General features: G+C 42.5%; 1 protein-coding gene across 1 annotated transcript in view; it reads left to right on the top strand.

The window, feature by feature from the left end:
- Positions 1-6,753: 6,753 nt before the first annotated feature.
- Positions 6,754-16,978, top strand: part of LOC143274805 (kinesin-like protein KIF12) — a 54,053-nt gene continuing 43,828 nt past the window's right edge. The window contains exons 1-2 of the mRNA XM_076578733.1: positions 6,754-7,296; positions 13,807-13,881. Of these exons, the coding sequence (XP_076434848.1) occupies positions 6,878-7,296; positions 13,807-13,881 (494 nt within the window). The 5' untranslated portion in view covers positions 6,754-6,877. The remainder of the gene's footprint in view (positions 7,297-13,806; positions 13,882-16,978) is intronic.

Genomic DNA, 16,978 nt, shown 5'->3' with positions numbered 1-16,978 from the left:
GCTATTTTTTTTCTTCTTAAATTTTATTATTATTATTATTTTTTTACATTTTCTTTTTTTTAATCTACTTATAATACTAATCATATAATTTAATTTCATTGTATTACATTCCCTCTCCTTTAAATGTAGCTTTCTTCTTGCCCTCCCTCATCTTCCGTTCTTACTCAGTAAATCAAACGTCGGAATGAACTTGAGTAGTATTACTGACAGCGCAATTAGATGTCACAGTATAATTTTTCATTGTACTCCGCAAAAAAAAAAAAAAAAAAGAAAGAAAGAAAAGAAAGAAAAAAAAAGAATAATTAAAAATAATTTTGCTTTGCTTTTCTTGCCGGCATTGACACACTCTATCTCAGTCATCACTGATGTCACCACCATCACCATCACTAATCAAGTTAACACGGACCGGCAGTAGCGGTAAATCAGCCCGGTGATCGAAGATCTGAAGCCGGCAACGGCCGGTTGAGAGAGAGGGAGAGACAGACAGACAGACAGAGGGAGAGAGAGACAGAGAGAGAGAGAGGCCGGAGAGAGAGACACACAGACAGACAGACAGAGACAGAGAGAGAGGGGGAGAGACAGACAGAGAGCGAAAGAGAGAGAGAGACAGACAGGGAGAGACGGAGAGAGAGACTGAGAGAGAGACAGACAGACAGAGGGAGAGAGAGAGGGGGAGAGACAGACAGAGAGAGAGAGAGAGAGAGGGGGGGGAGAGTGAGAGAGACAGACAGACAGAGAGAGAGAGAGAGAGAAAGAGATCACTCAGTGCCAGTCCAATCTCTCTCTCTCTCTCCCTCTCTCCGCCGGGGCTTTCTCTCTCTCTCCCCCCCCCCCTCCCTCCTCCCAGTTTCTCAGTCTCTCTCTCTCTTTCTGGTCTTGTCCTGTGATTTCGCGTTTTCACATGGTTCAGTTAAAAAGCATCAGAAAAAAAAAAAAAAAAAAAAAAAAAAAGACTTCAGTTAAAACTCAGTGAGTCCACCGATGCACACCTGCATGCTGTCCACTGCACGTGCTGCAACTGAAGGGAGACAATTAATTTTTGAGAAAATGGCACAAAGGACTGACGAAAACCAATCGCTTCGCCAGGGGGTGGTGGTGGTTGAGAGTGTCAACAAATCAGTCAGGAAACTTCCTCAGTTGGGCCCAACTATATATATATCGATATCGGTGTATCAATAAGCTGCGAGGCCGGATGGGAATTAACACAGTTAGGCTAACATGGGATCAAGCTAATCCGCCGTAAAGTTTAGCGACAACCGGGCGGACGCCGTATATACCAACGCCGCGCTTTCGGATCTGTATTCAGTTGTGTGGCCAAGATGTTAACGGATGGGAAATTCATTAGACCTGTTTCTGGAGTATTGTTCAGTTCAGTGCGTGTTGTGTGAAGAATGTTTTTTATTTCTATCTTTTAGAAATATGTCTTGAAGAGAGTGCATGGAAGGAAAATTGATGATGCCAGTTTCACTGGAGTATTGTTCAGTAGGTTACGTGTTGTGTGAAGATGATTTTTTTTTTTTTTTTTATAGAAATAATTATGTGTTGAAGAGAGTGGAGACTAGAAACATTCACGATACCCGTTTTACTGGATTATTGTTCAGTTCAGTGCGTGTTGTGTGAAGACGATTTTTGAAAATTATTTTTACTTAGAAATAATTTTGTATGTATTGAAGAGAGTGCATGGAAGGAAAATTCATGAGGCCAGTTTCACTGGAGTATTGTTCAGTTCAGTAGGCTACGTGCTGTGTGAAGATGATTTTTAGAAATACGCCTTGATGAGAATGGATAGAAGGAAAATTCATGATGCCAGTTTCACAGGAGTAGTGTTCACTTCAGTGCCGCGTGTTGTGTGAAGACGATTTTTTGAAATACGTCTTGAAGAGAGTGCATGGAAAGGAAAATTCGTGACGCTAGATTCACCGGAGCATTTTTCAGTTCAGTACATGTTATGTGAAGATGATTTTTTAAAATTTCTATCTTTTAGAAATAATGTCTTGAACAGAGTGCATGGAAAGAAAATTAACGACGTCTGTTTCACTGGAGTATTGTTCAGTTCAATACGTGTTGTGTGAAAGATGATTTTTAGAAATAGGTCTTGAAGAGAATGGATAGAAGGAAAATTCATGATGCCAGTTTCACTGGAGTATTGTTCAGTTCAGGATGTGTTACGTGAAGATGATTTTTAATTTTGTTTTTTATTTATTTATAAATAAGTCTTAAAGAGAGTGCATGGAAGGAAAACCCACGACATCTGTTTCACTGAAGAAGTTCAGTACGTGTTATATGAAGATGACTTATTTATTTTATTTTATTTTATTTATTTTATTTATTTTATACGTCGTGAAAAGAGTGCCCTGAAGGAAAAATTCACGACGCCTCAATGTTCCACATGAACATTGGTAAGAACACAGTATATGTCGCGTGGACATGGTTTCAGAAATACGTCGTGAAGTATAGAGTGTACCGCACAGTTCAATATAGAATGACGGATCGAAGGTGACAGTCAAACTGCGAGGATCAAGAGGAGGAAGGACAACAAAATTAAGGTGCCTGATGTTTAGGAAGGTGGTGGGGGAAAAAGAGAAGAAGAAGAAAAAACAAAAACAAACTGAGATGAATTAAAGAAGAAGTGGGAGAGAGGGATGTCCGAGAGAGAGAGAGAGAGAGAAAGTGAGAGAGAATGAGAGAGAGAGTGAGAGAGAGAGAGTGAGTGAGAGAGAGAGTGAGAGAGAGAGAGAGAGAGTGAGAGAGAGAGAGAGAGAGTGAGAGAGAGAGAGAGAGAGAGAGAGAGAGAGAGAGAGAGAGAGAGAGAGAGAGAGAGAGAGAGAGAGAGAAGCAAAAATGGTATCAGCAAGGAAACAAATGTTACGATAAGTTTTCTGCTTATTCAAGGGATTTATTTGTTTATTCATTCATTCGTTTATTCACCTATTTATTCGTTCATTTATTCATTTATCTATTTATTTATTTACTCCATCAGATAAATTTGATGTCACCAATGCGTAGGCAGATTCGCACTGAATCTAAACCGTCTGCACGGACGGTGTCTACTCAACTGAATACATTTCAAAACATCCCTGATCAGAATGTTACCACTCGAGCGTCTTAACTGTCGTACCTAGGGCCCGCCAGATTGTACTGTGTGTCCACGTAATAATTACTGGACAGGCATGCTACGAGCCAGTGCTCACATATTCAGTGCCAGTTAACCCTTTCACCGCCAAGCTCGCATCTATGCACAGGCGTGGTAGAGGACTCATGTCACTGAAAGGTGAGCACCATTCATCCGTCTGGTATCCATGAACTTTCTGCTCTTCATGTTTTCGGTGGGAGGATAGGCCATATTTTCTATACATCGCTGGGAGAATCCCCCAGCTATTCTTAGCTACAGTCTTTTCTGTGTTTATACAACAAGGGAATTTTGTACTCTAAATTGACTGGCGGTGAAAGGGTTAACTGCGAGATTAGTTCCTTGAATAATGCTGCTGTGCACTGTGCACATTGAAGGGGTGGAGGTTTTCTCACACTGAGATACTGCCAATACAAGTGTCAGCCAGTTAATACGGTGTTATAGAGTGTCCTGCCGACCTGGTCGAGTAGATCGACACTGTCAATTTATGTATCTGTCAGATTCTGTGGAGTGCAAAAGTTTTATTTTATTTATTTATTTATTTAATTTTCCTGAGTGATAACGTCCAAAAAACAAAAAAACAAAAGCAAAAAAACAAAACAAAACAAAAACCAACAACATACCAACACACACACACACACACACACTGACATAGACACACACACACAAACACACAAAACCAAACACACACACCTTTGCACGCACAGCCGTATATACCTACAAGCCAGTAAAACAGAGTATGTTCGTCGGGTCCGTCTTTATCATCAGAAAGGCTTTCTGACATTAAGCAGTGATTTGGACTCGCAATTCATCTGCAGTGTGCAGTCGCTTACAAGCCAAGCCAATTGTTATCTATTCTTCCTTCCGAAAGGAGGCACTGTTCTTGGGACTTGTCAGTATTGTCGGCGACTGAGAGTATGCACGGCGACAATAATTACAGGCCGCAACAGACAGCGATCGACGCACTGCTACCGTCATTGCAAATATGAGATCGGAAACTCGCTCGCCTCTGCTGAAAGTGACACTGGAACCGAAACGCACTCTCTGTTAATTGTGGTGTCCCCAAAAGAGTTTCTGTGATGAATACGCCAAGTGAGATGATTTTTATTTTTGGCCGTTGATTGATTGATCTATAATATTTGCTTGGATTGATCTTCGTTAATTGAGTGAGTAATGATATTTGATTAATTAATCTTTCGCCATTTCTGAGTGAAGTTTGTCTCAATACCTATTGACACTTGATCGACATGACTGTGTGTCTGTGATTGTAGGTTGATCACTAACCATTCGCATGAGCTTGGGGATCTGGCAGAATGTTGCAGTGACTAACACTGACAACCACAAACATCGTTGATTGATTAGTAATATTTGACCGGATTAATCGATCTTTTGCCATTTCTCAGTGAAGTTTATCTCAATACCGAATAACGCGGAGAGATCCACATGGTGTGTATGTGACTGTAGGTTGATTATAAACGCAATTACACGAGTTTGAAAATCTGGCAGAATGTTGTAATAACTAATACAACATCAAAGATTGAAAGAAAGAAAGAAAGATACCCCTTTCCTGTCGTATCATATTCTGACCGTATACATGTGACTATTAACACATAGCCTACACACACACACACACATACACACAAAGTGTTGCAGAGTATAATCTCTTGCAGAGTCGCAAACGTAAGGCCAGCATTTTTCTCATCAGCAGCTGAATCCGCCTCTTAGCTCAATGTTCCTTCTTCTGGTTTATTTGCTTATTCATTCTTGGATTTACTTATGTATATTTGTATGCATGTGTGTGCTTATCAGTCAATCAATTTGGGTTTATGCGAAGGTCAGGCACACACACACACACACACACATATATATATGTGTGTGTGTGTGTGTGTGTGTGTGTGTATGTCACTTCCAAGTGTGCACTGTTCTTGATTTCTCGTTTCGCTCACGATAATGACGGACATAAAACGGGCCGTGCAACAGACAGCGATCGGACGAACTAATCAAATAAGATTCGAACTATCTTGCTGAAAGTGACACTGACCGAACGCATTGCGTAAATTGAAAAGAGTATTGTGATGAACAATTTTATTATGGCCGTTGATATGAGATATAAGTATTCTGGATTGATCTCAATGATGAGATGTATGATTAATAACTTTCGATGTTTGAGAGAAGATTGACCAATAGCAGACAAGATCGAACTTGACGTGTCCACGCGATTGTAGTAACTAACCAGTGACGCATGTGGGGTCTGGAGAATGTTGCAGTGACTAGAGGCTGGCCCACACCATCGTATCACTGAATAGTAAATTGATGTGTAATCGATCTCTTGCATTCTATGAAGTTATCTAATACGATATATGGGAGTCCAAGTTGATTTTAAGATTGATTATCCAAATGAGTAATCGTGACTGAAGTAAGCACCGTCACCGACTTCCCTGCTCCGAAGTCAACGATTCCTGCTTCCCTGAGCTCCTCCGTCTTCAGTTTTGTGTCTATCTCAGCTCAGTTCCCCCATCCATGGCTACCCCCCTCCTCCGTCACCCGTTAAATTAATCATTGTAATGATGATTATGGTTGTTGATGATGATGATTGTTATTATCATCATTATTGGTGTTGCAGCCAATGCTCGAATAACAGACCTCAGACTTCTGGTTTTCGGACTTGGAAAGTGATAATTATAACGGCTCCAGCCACTGTCTTCAGTGCTGTTAACTCTCTCCATACGAACGGCGAAAGAGACGACGTTAACGGCGTTTCACCCCAGTTACCACCATCAAAATATTGCAAGCGGAAGGCTCTTATACTGAAGACGTGAATGTTGACACAGAATACCACAGTTCTGACGACGGAAGCTAAAGGTTGGGTCATTCAGACACCCACTGGACATCCGAGGGGTCTGTATAGAGGAGAAGAGAGGACTGGCCGTACTGAGTGAGTTAAAACACCCACCAGTTAAGCAGTCCATCTTTTTTATTATTATTATTATTATTTTTTTTTACACCCAGGCTTGATGACTTGCCAGTGTTCTCATTCAGACATTTCAGTGATATGCTAGTGGATTTGAAAACGTTTTTTTTTCCCCTCATTGTTTTCAAGTGACTCACTTGGTATCTATTTTGCTTTCTCGGTGGTGTCTGTGAGCACGATGTAACGGCAGCTGTGAAAACAACGACAACAACAACACAACAACTGGCAAATAACATCGAACTCTTACTTCCTTGAGGTGTAAATAACACTCTTAACTGTTGTTGTTGTTGTTGTTGTCTTCGAGACGTCGGGAATTCATGCATATTTAACCGTGAAAACTGACGTTCCCGTGTCTCTTCCCAAAGTGTTGCGCAAAAAGCCGTGTTTGGTGAGCTGGTTGACCCCCGGCCCAAAAGTTCTGCTGGTGACGTCATGTTTGATCGTGACGTAGTAATAACTTCAACGACGTCATCACCGCGGACTATTCCCAACAGCCTAGAGCGTGATTGAGTGAAGGGTGGGAGACAGAGACAGACAGAGACAGACAGAGAGGCGCACCAAGCATGGATGCCGGTGAGAACCACGCCACCCCCACCCCCACCCTCCTCCCTGCCAATCATTCCAGAACCCCCACCAGGTACTACGACCCGACCACCTCCCTCACCGACCGTGACCCTTCATCTTCCAGGTCAAGCCTAGTTGACCCCTCAAGGTCAAGGTCGGGTCATACCCGGCAGCCCCGCCAGAGGTCGGCCACGGTGCTGGATTCTGGGTCAATGTCAGGGTCGGTCAACGGACACAATAATAATAATACTAATAATGATAATAACATTGATAACAATAACAACAGTAACAGTGAGGTCATGCCGGGGTCACGAGCACCGACCTTCACCCGAGCGCCACCGCCGCAACCTCGGCGTCGGAGTGTCATGTCTAACAACGGAGGAGGAGGAGGAGGAGGAGGAGGGGGAGGGAGGGATATATCGCGTCTCTCGTCGTATCATGAACCCCCACGCCCACCCACACACGGTCACGGCTCCAGCCACACCCCTGGGGCAGCCACCCCTTTCTGGAGCCCCACCCCGACTTCCTCCTCCTCCTCACGCATGAGGACGGTCGGGTACTCGGCTTTGGCCAGACGAGAACGTCGTCGCAGCAGCGTTCTTCTCCACAGTGACGGGACTGGCTGTGTCGGGTAGGTTTTTTTTTTTTTTTTTTTTTTTTTTTTCCCCCCCCAGACTTCCTTGGGTCGACCACCGTTTTATTTTGTACATGAATTCATTATAACAATTCAGAGTAGATGGAAAAGAAAGGGGAAAAAAACAAAGAAAGAAAAAACAAACAAACAAAAACAGTGTACATTAACAATAACATCGTCATCATAAGTCATTATACTTATAATATATTGTTCTATCAATTTGGTCAAGGTGGACACATTTTTCATCATGTGTAACAGTGCAGTTTTATAACATATAATAGACATTATATCTAGCATCAGCATAGAGTTATGGACACTTTGCTTTGCTAACGTAATGTGAAAAGAACACAACCCACACATGGGATATCTTATGTATGAACACATTTCCTCTAGTTTTCTATACGTGATTATATAAAACACCCATTACACAGTCATGTTAAACACTATTACTGCAGACACATAAGTGCACATGAATACACACATGCAAATATTATTTACATACTCGCATACTTACACATTCACGTACATCTGTTCAAGTTTAAAAAAAAAAAAAATTATATCATTGAGCCTTCATTATTATTGTCCATACGGGTAGATATTTGTCACACTGCCGCATTCACTCCACTCAAGCTCACACGACAGATAAGACTCGCACACAACGTTCGCATTCTGACTTCCCTCTTACCCGTGGACACATAATCACCTCAGCGCCTAAAGACACATGCATCATGAGCCTTTCTGCAAATATCAAGTTCAAAGGAAATTATACAAATAATGAGGCCAGGAAACGATATGATTAACAAATAGTAAAGGGTGGCAACTCTCTCCATTACACAAGGTACACAACTTCAAGTCAGTGATGCTAACGCTACCGATTCAGCTAGCACACGGGTAAATAAAAGGTACATTGGAACAAACCCAGACACTTCCTAAAAAAAAAAAAAAAAAAAAAAAAAGGAAGCGCCGAGCCTGTCCTTATACCAATCATTTTTTGAGGAAGTGTCTGGGTTTGTTCCAATGTAACAGTCACCCTCAACCATCACCCACCTTCCCCCACGCACACACACAAACACACACAAACGCACAGGCGCACGCACACACGCACGCAGAGAGGTCAGACTGTAGACAGATAAAAGAACTGGGTTACTGAAGAACTGGGTTACTGGTGCATAAACAGACGCATTAAAATAAAAGGAGGGGGGAGGGGGGGGGGGGGGGGGGGGGGGGGGAAGAAAAGAAAAAAGTATGACGTTTGTGTATCCCCGTTCCTTTATGATCTGTGTAGTTGTTCCTGTTGTGACCAAGATACGCTTTTAGTTACACACCTTTGTGTCTTTATCAGTGTGTTTGAGTTTGTTGTGTTGTTGTCAGTTGTTGTGGTTGCTGTTGTGGTTGTTGTTGTTGTTGTTGTTGTTGCTGTTGTGGTTGTTGTTATTGCTGTTGTGGTTGTTGTTGCTGTTGTTGTTGTGGTTGTGGTTGTGGTGGTGGTAGCTGTTGTGGTTGTGTTGTTGATGTTGTGGTTGTTGTTGCTGTTGTTGTGGTGGTGGCTGTGGTGGTGGTGGCTGTTGTGGTTGTTGTTATTGTTGTGTTTGTGGTTGCTGTTGTTGTGTTTGTGGTTGCTGTTGTTGTGGTTGTTGTTGTTGTTGTTGCTGTTGTGTTTGTTGTTTCTGTTGTGATTGTTGTTGTTGTGGTTGTTGCTGTTGTGGTTGTTGTTGTGGTTGTTGTTGTGGTTGTTGTTGTTGTTGCTGTTGTGTTTGTTGTTGTGGTTGTTGTTGTTGTGGTTGCTGTTGTTGTGGTGGTTGCTGTTGCTGTTGTGGTTGCTGTGCTTGTTGTTGCTGCTGTTGTTGTTGGTGTTGTTGTTGTTGTTGTGGTTGTTGTTGTTGCTGTTGTTGTTGTTGTTGTGGTTGTTGTTGTGGTTGTTGTTGTTGTTGTTGTGGTTGTTGTTGTGGTTGTTGTTGCTGTTGTTGTGGTTGTTGTTGTTGCTGTGATTGTTGTTGTTGTGGTTGATGTTGTGGTTGTTGTTGTGGTTGCTGTTGTTGATGTTGTGGTTGTTGTTGTGGTTGTTGCTGTTGTGGTTGATGTTGTGGTTGTTGTTGTTGTGGTTGCTGCTGTTGTTGTTGTGGTTGTTGTTGGTGTTGTTGTTTTGTTGTGGTGGTGGTGATGGTGGTTGTTGCCGTTGTTGTTGGTGTTGTTGTTTTGTTGTGGTGGTGGTGATGGTGGTTGTTGCCGTTGCTGTTGTCACAGTTGAACTCAGACTTTCGGACTCCTCTTCCAAGGATAAACATGTCCTTGCTAAAGCGTAGTGCCACCCATTTGTTTTACTTTTCCTTTGCGCATGTCATGCGTGTTTACACTATCAGAATGGACTTTTCCACACACTTTTTTTTTTTTTTTTTTTTGCCGGGGAAACTTCTTGTCATGTCAAAGGTTCGTTTAAGTCTGTCAGTGTTGCACACAAGCTCTCGTTCATCTCATTTACGTTTTCCAGTTTTCCTGAGTCAGTGGAAGCATGCTGTTTACCACTGACCGTGATTACAGATAAAACTAGCCGGATCGAGGGAACTTGAGTCAGTTTCTTGTGCCCTATAATGCCGTGAGCGAAACCTGTGGAAAAGATCGGGGTGTGACAGTGTGTACATAGCCTACACACTGAGGGCGGGTGGGTGATTAGGTATTGACGTTAACTCTTTAATCACGCTGGGGTGTGCCGGCGGGTGTGCGCGCTTGCTAATAGTTGAAGCGGCGAGACAGACTTTGTTAAGCGTACGTGGGCCTCAGTATCAGCTGGTGTGACTGATTAAAGTCTGATAGATCGACGACATTCTGTTCAGTGCTTGATTAGTCTGACTGAAAGTGGGGTTGGGGGTATGGGGAGGGTGGGGGGTGGGGGGGTGGGGGTGGGGTTAGTTTGGCGACTGTGTGCAGGGACGTGGTGCACTGGTTGGAACACTTTTCGTGTGTGTGTGTGTGTGTGTGTGTGTGTGTGTGTGTGTGGTGTGACTGCGTGCATGCATGGTTGTCCTGGTACCAATAAAAAATTAAAAAAAAGAAAAAAAAAGAAGAAAAAAAGCGGCTAGTGTCTGAAGGTATTCATTCTTCAAAATACAAAATGTTTTCAATAAAGCCTTCTCACGGAGACACACACACACACACACACACACTCACACACACACACACACACACACACACACACACACACACACACACACATTCTCTACATTTTTGCTCGGATTTTTCTTCCGTCGGATTTTACTACTAGTAGCGGAGGACAGAAAACAACAATGAACATCTTTTCCCCTTGCGGGTTGGCAAGCAGCGGAAAAATCCAACTTATCGCCGAACACAGCAGGAACATTCGACTTATCACCGAACACTTGCACAGTTAAGCTGACCCCAAAAGGTCACGTCAGTACTGTCTTTTCCCTTGGGCAGGAAAGCAGGTTGTGAGTGTGTTTGCGACAACTGCTTTTCGTGTGGATTCATTGGAGTGGTTTGATGTGTTTCATGTTTTCATTGGTTCATGGGATTGTATATATATATATATATATATATATATATATATATATATATATATTTTTTTTTTTTTTTTTTTAAATTTAATTTTATTTTTTTATTGCATGATATGACAGAATGGCAGACTTTTATTTCCGGAATTTTCCGGTTATGATCTGTTTCTGTTTACGCTTTTTTTTTCTTTCTTCAATTCACGATGAAATGTAGAAACTCCCTAAACTTAGCAGACAGGCTGTTTGGATTGAAGTGAAAAATCCTCGTCTTCATTACAGTTGATTTATACAAATTAAACAAATTAATGCGTACGCTAAAACGACAGAGCAACAAGAAGCTAACAGCTTATAGCGTGCTCAAGCATGCTATGAAATTATTTTCATTTGCTTTCGTTAGACGGCTGGTGAACGTTACACAAACGCTATTAGGTTAAAGTAAATGTTTTCCAACTGCATAATTATGATAGTTATTTGACCTAGAAAAAAGTTTCTTAAGGTTTCTTACATTATGAAAAAAAAGTAAAAAGTGTGTTAATGAATTGCGCCGTTTCAGTGCTGAAAACTGTTTCATTGTTAAGAAAAAAAGTGTTTGTTGTTTTATCTATGAAAAAAGTAAAAACAAACAAACAAACAAAAAACAACCAACAACAACAAGAACAGTTTGAGACTAGTACGGAACAAAAATCTTGAATGGATCTGTGATCAAATGACAGTCATCGAAATGATACAAAAGACTTACCTGCGTGTTTCACAATGAATTTTTAAGATTTAAAATCTGAAGGTAATGGATACGAACTGCCCACGAATAACTTTCGTTACTCATTTTTTAACTTACACAGGAAATTAAACAAAACGGCACCATGCAACACTAGTTCATGTAGCCGTAATTAATTAAAATGCTATTTTTGAAGGGTTTTTGTTTTGCTGTAACATACAAAACTGTGCGCACTGCAGCAAGGAAAAACAGTACAACGCTATGAACCCAGGGAAGTGTGGACATCGTAAAAGCCGGAAGTCATGATATGCGAAACAAATGAAACTGTGATTCTTATTCCACATCATTACATTGCGCAGCACAGCGTTTCACCAGACATTGCCATATTTCATTGATTGTGAGACAGTGTGTCGAACACATCATCTGAATTCAAGATGCCACGCAAATTCACCAAGATGGAGTCCGATTCTGATTCAGAGGACTGGAACTTTGGGTGAGTGTCAGAATCTGGATTTAGACTCGGGATCAGAATCAACTTGAACATTTTACTTCAACAATGTTTGTGAGACACAAGTACCGCAACATCAAAGAATCAAGTAGTGATAATAATCATTATAATCATCATCATCATCATCATCACCATCATCAACAGCATCGCCATTATCACCATCATCATTATCATGAAAAGAAGAATAAGAATTCTAATACTATACGTTTATATTCGTGGTCAAACCTCCCAAAGTGCTTTACAACACACGTCAGACACAAAGCACGTAAGAACACACACACACACACACACACACAAGCGTCCCCTCACCTCTCAGCTTTATATCTAAATGTAAATAACTATCCCCACCCCTGTCCCCAATGCGGAAAAAAAAAAAAAAATCCCAGCACCAACTCATTCGCGTATCGTGTTTGTCAGTTACGTTTTATGGTCTCTAACTGGGTAGCGTTGTTCTTATGCGGGTATAAATCTAACACATACTCTGAAGTGAACTGAAAACTCAAGAAAAATCATTACTGATGAAAGCTGACCGATGTTGGGACCTTGACTGCGGTGATGACTCTGAATTAGTTACTCACTGGTTATTCGCCAGAAACACAGGGTGGCTTGTATTCATGGCTATGGTAAAAAAAAAATCAATCAACAATTAATCAATCAATCAAATAAAGATAAATAAATCCCGAAACCTGCCCGTTCAAGCAATATCACCAACTCTGAATCTGTCTCAGAGTTTCCCCACCAGACCTTTGACTTTACGTTCGTTATCAGTTGCTTTTTCTTTTTTGAGTTAATTAGCGACTTCTCTTACACGAAGTCCCATCAAGTAATTATCATTATATTTTCTTTAATAGAATTTCTAATTCTTTCAAATATTCGTATTTGATTCTACTATCGGTCTTTCCTATCCCCCCCCCCCCCAAACTCACCACACAACTCTTCTATACACCCTCCCCTTCTATCGTTTTATTTATTCATTTGTAAATGTATCGAATGAAGCTGTCACACACTCCTGACTGCCCGTGTAAGACAGGCCCACAAACCCCGGAGCACATCCTGCAGTCCTGCCCCCTGTATCAAGATGCACGGACGCAGCAGTGGCCCTATGGAGCCACACTGGCAGAAAAGCTCTGGGGCACCAAAGAAGACCTTATCAAGACCACCACCTTCATTTCCAGCATAGGACTACAAGTCTGAGACCATGATCACGGGGAACGCAGAAGAAGAAGAAGAAGGAGAAGTAAATGACATCATTCAAATATGAAAATTAACCCATGCAGACCCTGGGCAGTTTACAACCTCAGAGGTTTCCCCGTCATACTGATGGGGAAAAAAACTGAAATCGACCATTTCCCTCCTCCATTATCACTAACCTGTGGACACAGCCAGAAATACCATGGAAGTTAATTCCCTTTGCTTGCAGTTTACGTTGTACGGAGGAACATGGAAACCTGTTCTTTGCAACGAAGTTCAACGGCAGAGTACTGTTTTGGCACAGCGCTGAATGAGTTAATGCTTTAACCAGACGTCTATTCCTCCTCTGCTATGTGTGTGTATAATTAAGTCATTAATTAATTAAGTAAGTAAGTATGTAAGAGTAAGTGAGTATGTAAGTAAGTGTGCTCGTGGGTATACATGGGTACATGCGTGCTAAGGTACATGTGTGTGTGTGTGTGTGTGTGTGTGTGTGTGTGTGTGTGTGGATGAGGGCGTTACAGAATCGTTTCGTGACGATGATGATAATTATTATTATTATCATTATTATTGGTGGCTTGTTTCAGGAGTACCACCACCCTGTCCTCAGCCAATGAGACCACTGACGAGAATGGTGATGGTCACTTCAATGTGGTTCTCAGGTCAGTGTTGAGGTTCACTTTAATGGGGTTCTCAGGTCAGTGTTAGTGCTCACTTCAATGTGGTTCCCAGGTCTGTAGTGATGGTCACTTTAATGTGGTTCCCAGGTCTGTAGTGATGGTCACTTTAATGTGGTTCCCAGGTCTGTAGTGATGGTCACCTCAATGCGGTTCCCAGGTCTGTAGTGATGGTCACTGTAATGGGATTCCCAGGTCTGTAGTGATGGTCACTGTAATGGGATTCCCAGGTCTGTAGTGATGGTCACTTCAATGTGGTTCTCAGGTCAGTGTTGAGGCTCACTTGGATGGGATTCCCAGGTCTGTAGTGATGGTCACTTTAATGGGGTTCCCAGGTCTGTAGTGATGGTCACTTTAATGGGGTTCCCAGGTCTGTAGTGATGGTCACTTCAATGTGGTTCTCAGGTCTGTAGTGATGGTCACTTTAATGTGGTTCTCAGGTCAGTGTTGAGGCTCACTTTAATGGGGTTCCCAGGTCTGTAGTGATGGTCACTTTAATGGGGTTCCCAGGTCTGTAGTGATGGTCACTTCAATGTGGTTCCCAGGTCTGTAGTGATGGTCACTTTAATGGGATTCCCAGGTCTGTAGTGATGGTCACTTTAATGTGGTTCCCAGGTCTGTAGTGATGCTCACTTTAATGTGGTTCCCAGGTCTGTAGTGATGGTCACTTTAATGGGGATCCCAGGTCTGTAGTGATGGTCACTTCAATGTGGTTCTCAGGTCATTGTTGATGGTCACTTTAATGTGGTTCCCAGGTTTGTAGTGATGGTCACTTTAATGGGATTCCCAGGTCTGTAGTGATGCTCACTTCAATGTGGTTCTCAGGTCATTGTTGATGGTCACTTTAATGGGTTTCCCAGGTCTGTAGTGATGGTCACTTCAATGTGGTTCTCAGGTCAGTGTTGATGCTCACTTTAATGGGATTCCCAGGTCTGTAGTGATGGTCACTTTAATGTGGTTCCCAGGTCTGTAGTGATGCTCACTTTAATGGGGTTCCCAGGTCTGTAGTGATGGTCACTTTAATGGAGTTCCCAGGTCTGTAGTGATGGTCACTTTAATGTGGTTCCCAGGTCTGTAGTGATGGTCACTTCAATGTGGTTCCCAGGTCTGTAGTGATGGTCACTTCAATGTGGTTCTCAGGTCTGTAGTGATGGTCACTTTAATGTGGGTCTCAGGTCAGTGTTAATGCTCACTTTAATGGGGTTCCCAGGTCAGTGTTGATGCTCACTTTAATGGAGTTCGCAGGTCTGTAGTGATGGTCACTTCAATGTGATTCTCAGGTCAGTGTTGAGGCTCACTTTAATGGGGTTCCCAGGTCTGTAGTGATGGTCACTTTAATGGGGTTCCCAGGTCTGTAGTGATGGTCACTTTAATGGGATTCCCAGGTCTGTAGTGATGGTCACTTTAATGTGGTTCCCAGGTCTGTAGTGATGGTCACTTCAATGTGGTTCCCAGGTCTGTAGTGATGGTCACTTTAATGGGGTTCCCAGGTCTGTAGTGATGCTCACTTTAATGGGATTCCCAGGTCTGTAGTGATGGTCACTTCAGTGTGGTTCCCAGGTCTGTAGTGATGCTCACTTTAATGGGGTTCCCAGGTCAGTGTTGATGGTCACTTTAATGTGGTTCTCAGGTCAGTGTTGATGGTCACTTCAATGTGGTTCTCAGGTCTGTAGTGATGGTCACTTCAATGTGGTTCTCAGGTCAGTGTTGATGCTCACTTTAATGGGGTTCCCAGGTCTGTAGTGATGCTCACTTTAATGGGGTTCCCAGGTCTGTAGTGATGCTCACTTTAATGGGATTCCCAGGTCTGTAGTGATGGTCACTTTAATGGGATTCCCAGGTCTGTAGTGATGCTCACTTTAATGGGATTCCCAGGTCTGTAGTGATGCTCACTTTAATGTGGTTCCCAGGTCTGTAGTGATGGTCACTTTAATGGGGTTCCCAGGTCTGTGGTGATGGTCACTTTAATGGGGTTCCCAGGTCAGTGTTGATGCTCACTTTAATGGGGTTCCCAGGTCTGTAGTGATGGTCACTTTAATGGGGTTCCCAGGTCTGTAGTGATGGTCACTTTAATGGGATTCCCAGGTCTGTAGTGATGGTCACTTTAATGGGGTTCCCAGGTCTCAGGTCTGTAGTGATGGTCACTTTAATGTGGTTCCCGGGTCTGTAGTGATGGTCACTTTAATGGGGTTCCCAGGTCTGTAGTGATGGTCACTTTAATGGGGTTCCCAGGGGTTCCCAGGTCTGTAGTGATGGTCACTTTAATGGGGTTCCCAGGTCTGTAGTGATGGTCACTTTAATGTTGGTCTCAAGGTCAGTATTGATGGTCAGTTTAACGGGGTTTCAGGTCAGTAATGATGGTCAGTTAATAGGGTTATCAGATTTTTATTTGTGGGGTTGTAAGGTGAGAATTGATGGCTACTGTAATGGGGGGGCGGGGGGGTGGGGGGTGGGGGGGCTCTTTGGTCACATGTATGGGGTTGTTAGGTCAGAATTGATTTTGACTTTAGTGGGGGGAGGGGGGGGGGCTGTCTGATCAGTTGTCAAGTCAGTATTGATGCCCAATTTAATGGGGTATTAAGGTAAGAATTGCTAGTTACTTTAATGGGGGCTGTATGGTCAGAATTGATGGTAACATTTATGGGGTCGTAAGGTCAGTATTGATGATCACATTTATGGGGTTTTAGGTCAGTGTTGATGGTCAATTTTTATGGGGTTGTAAAGTTAGAATTGATGGCCTGTTTATGGGATTGTAAGGTTAGAATTGATGGCCAGTTTATGGGGTTGTAAGGTCAGCATTGATGGCCTGTTTATGGGGTTGTAAGGTCACAATTGATGGCCTGTTTATGGGGTTGTAAGGTTAGAATTGATGGCCAATTTATTGGGTTGTAAGGCTAGAATTGATGGCCTGTTTATGGGGTTGTAAGGTTAGAATTACTGGCCAGTTTATGGGGTTGTAAGGCTAGAATTGATGGCCTGTTTATGGGGTTGTCAGGTTAGAGTTGATGGTTGCTTTAATGGGGACTGGCTGGTCAGTGCTGGTGGTCACTTTAATGGGGTTGTCAAATTGATATCAATGGCC

This window comes from Babylonia areolata, chromosome 29 (assembly GCF_041734735.1).
Source record: "Babylonia areolata isolate BAREFJ2019XMU chromosome 29, ASM4173473v1, whole genome shotgun sequence".
Lineage (NCBI taxonomy): Eukaryota > Metazoa > Mollusca > Gastropoda > Neogastropoda > Buccinidae > Babylonia > Babylonia areolata.
The sequence above is the reverse complement of the archived record's forward strand: the minus strand, read 5'-3'. Positions and strand labels throughout refer to the sequence as shown.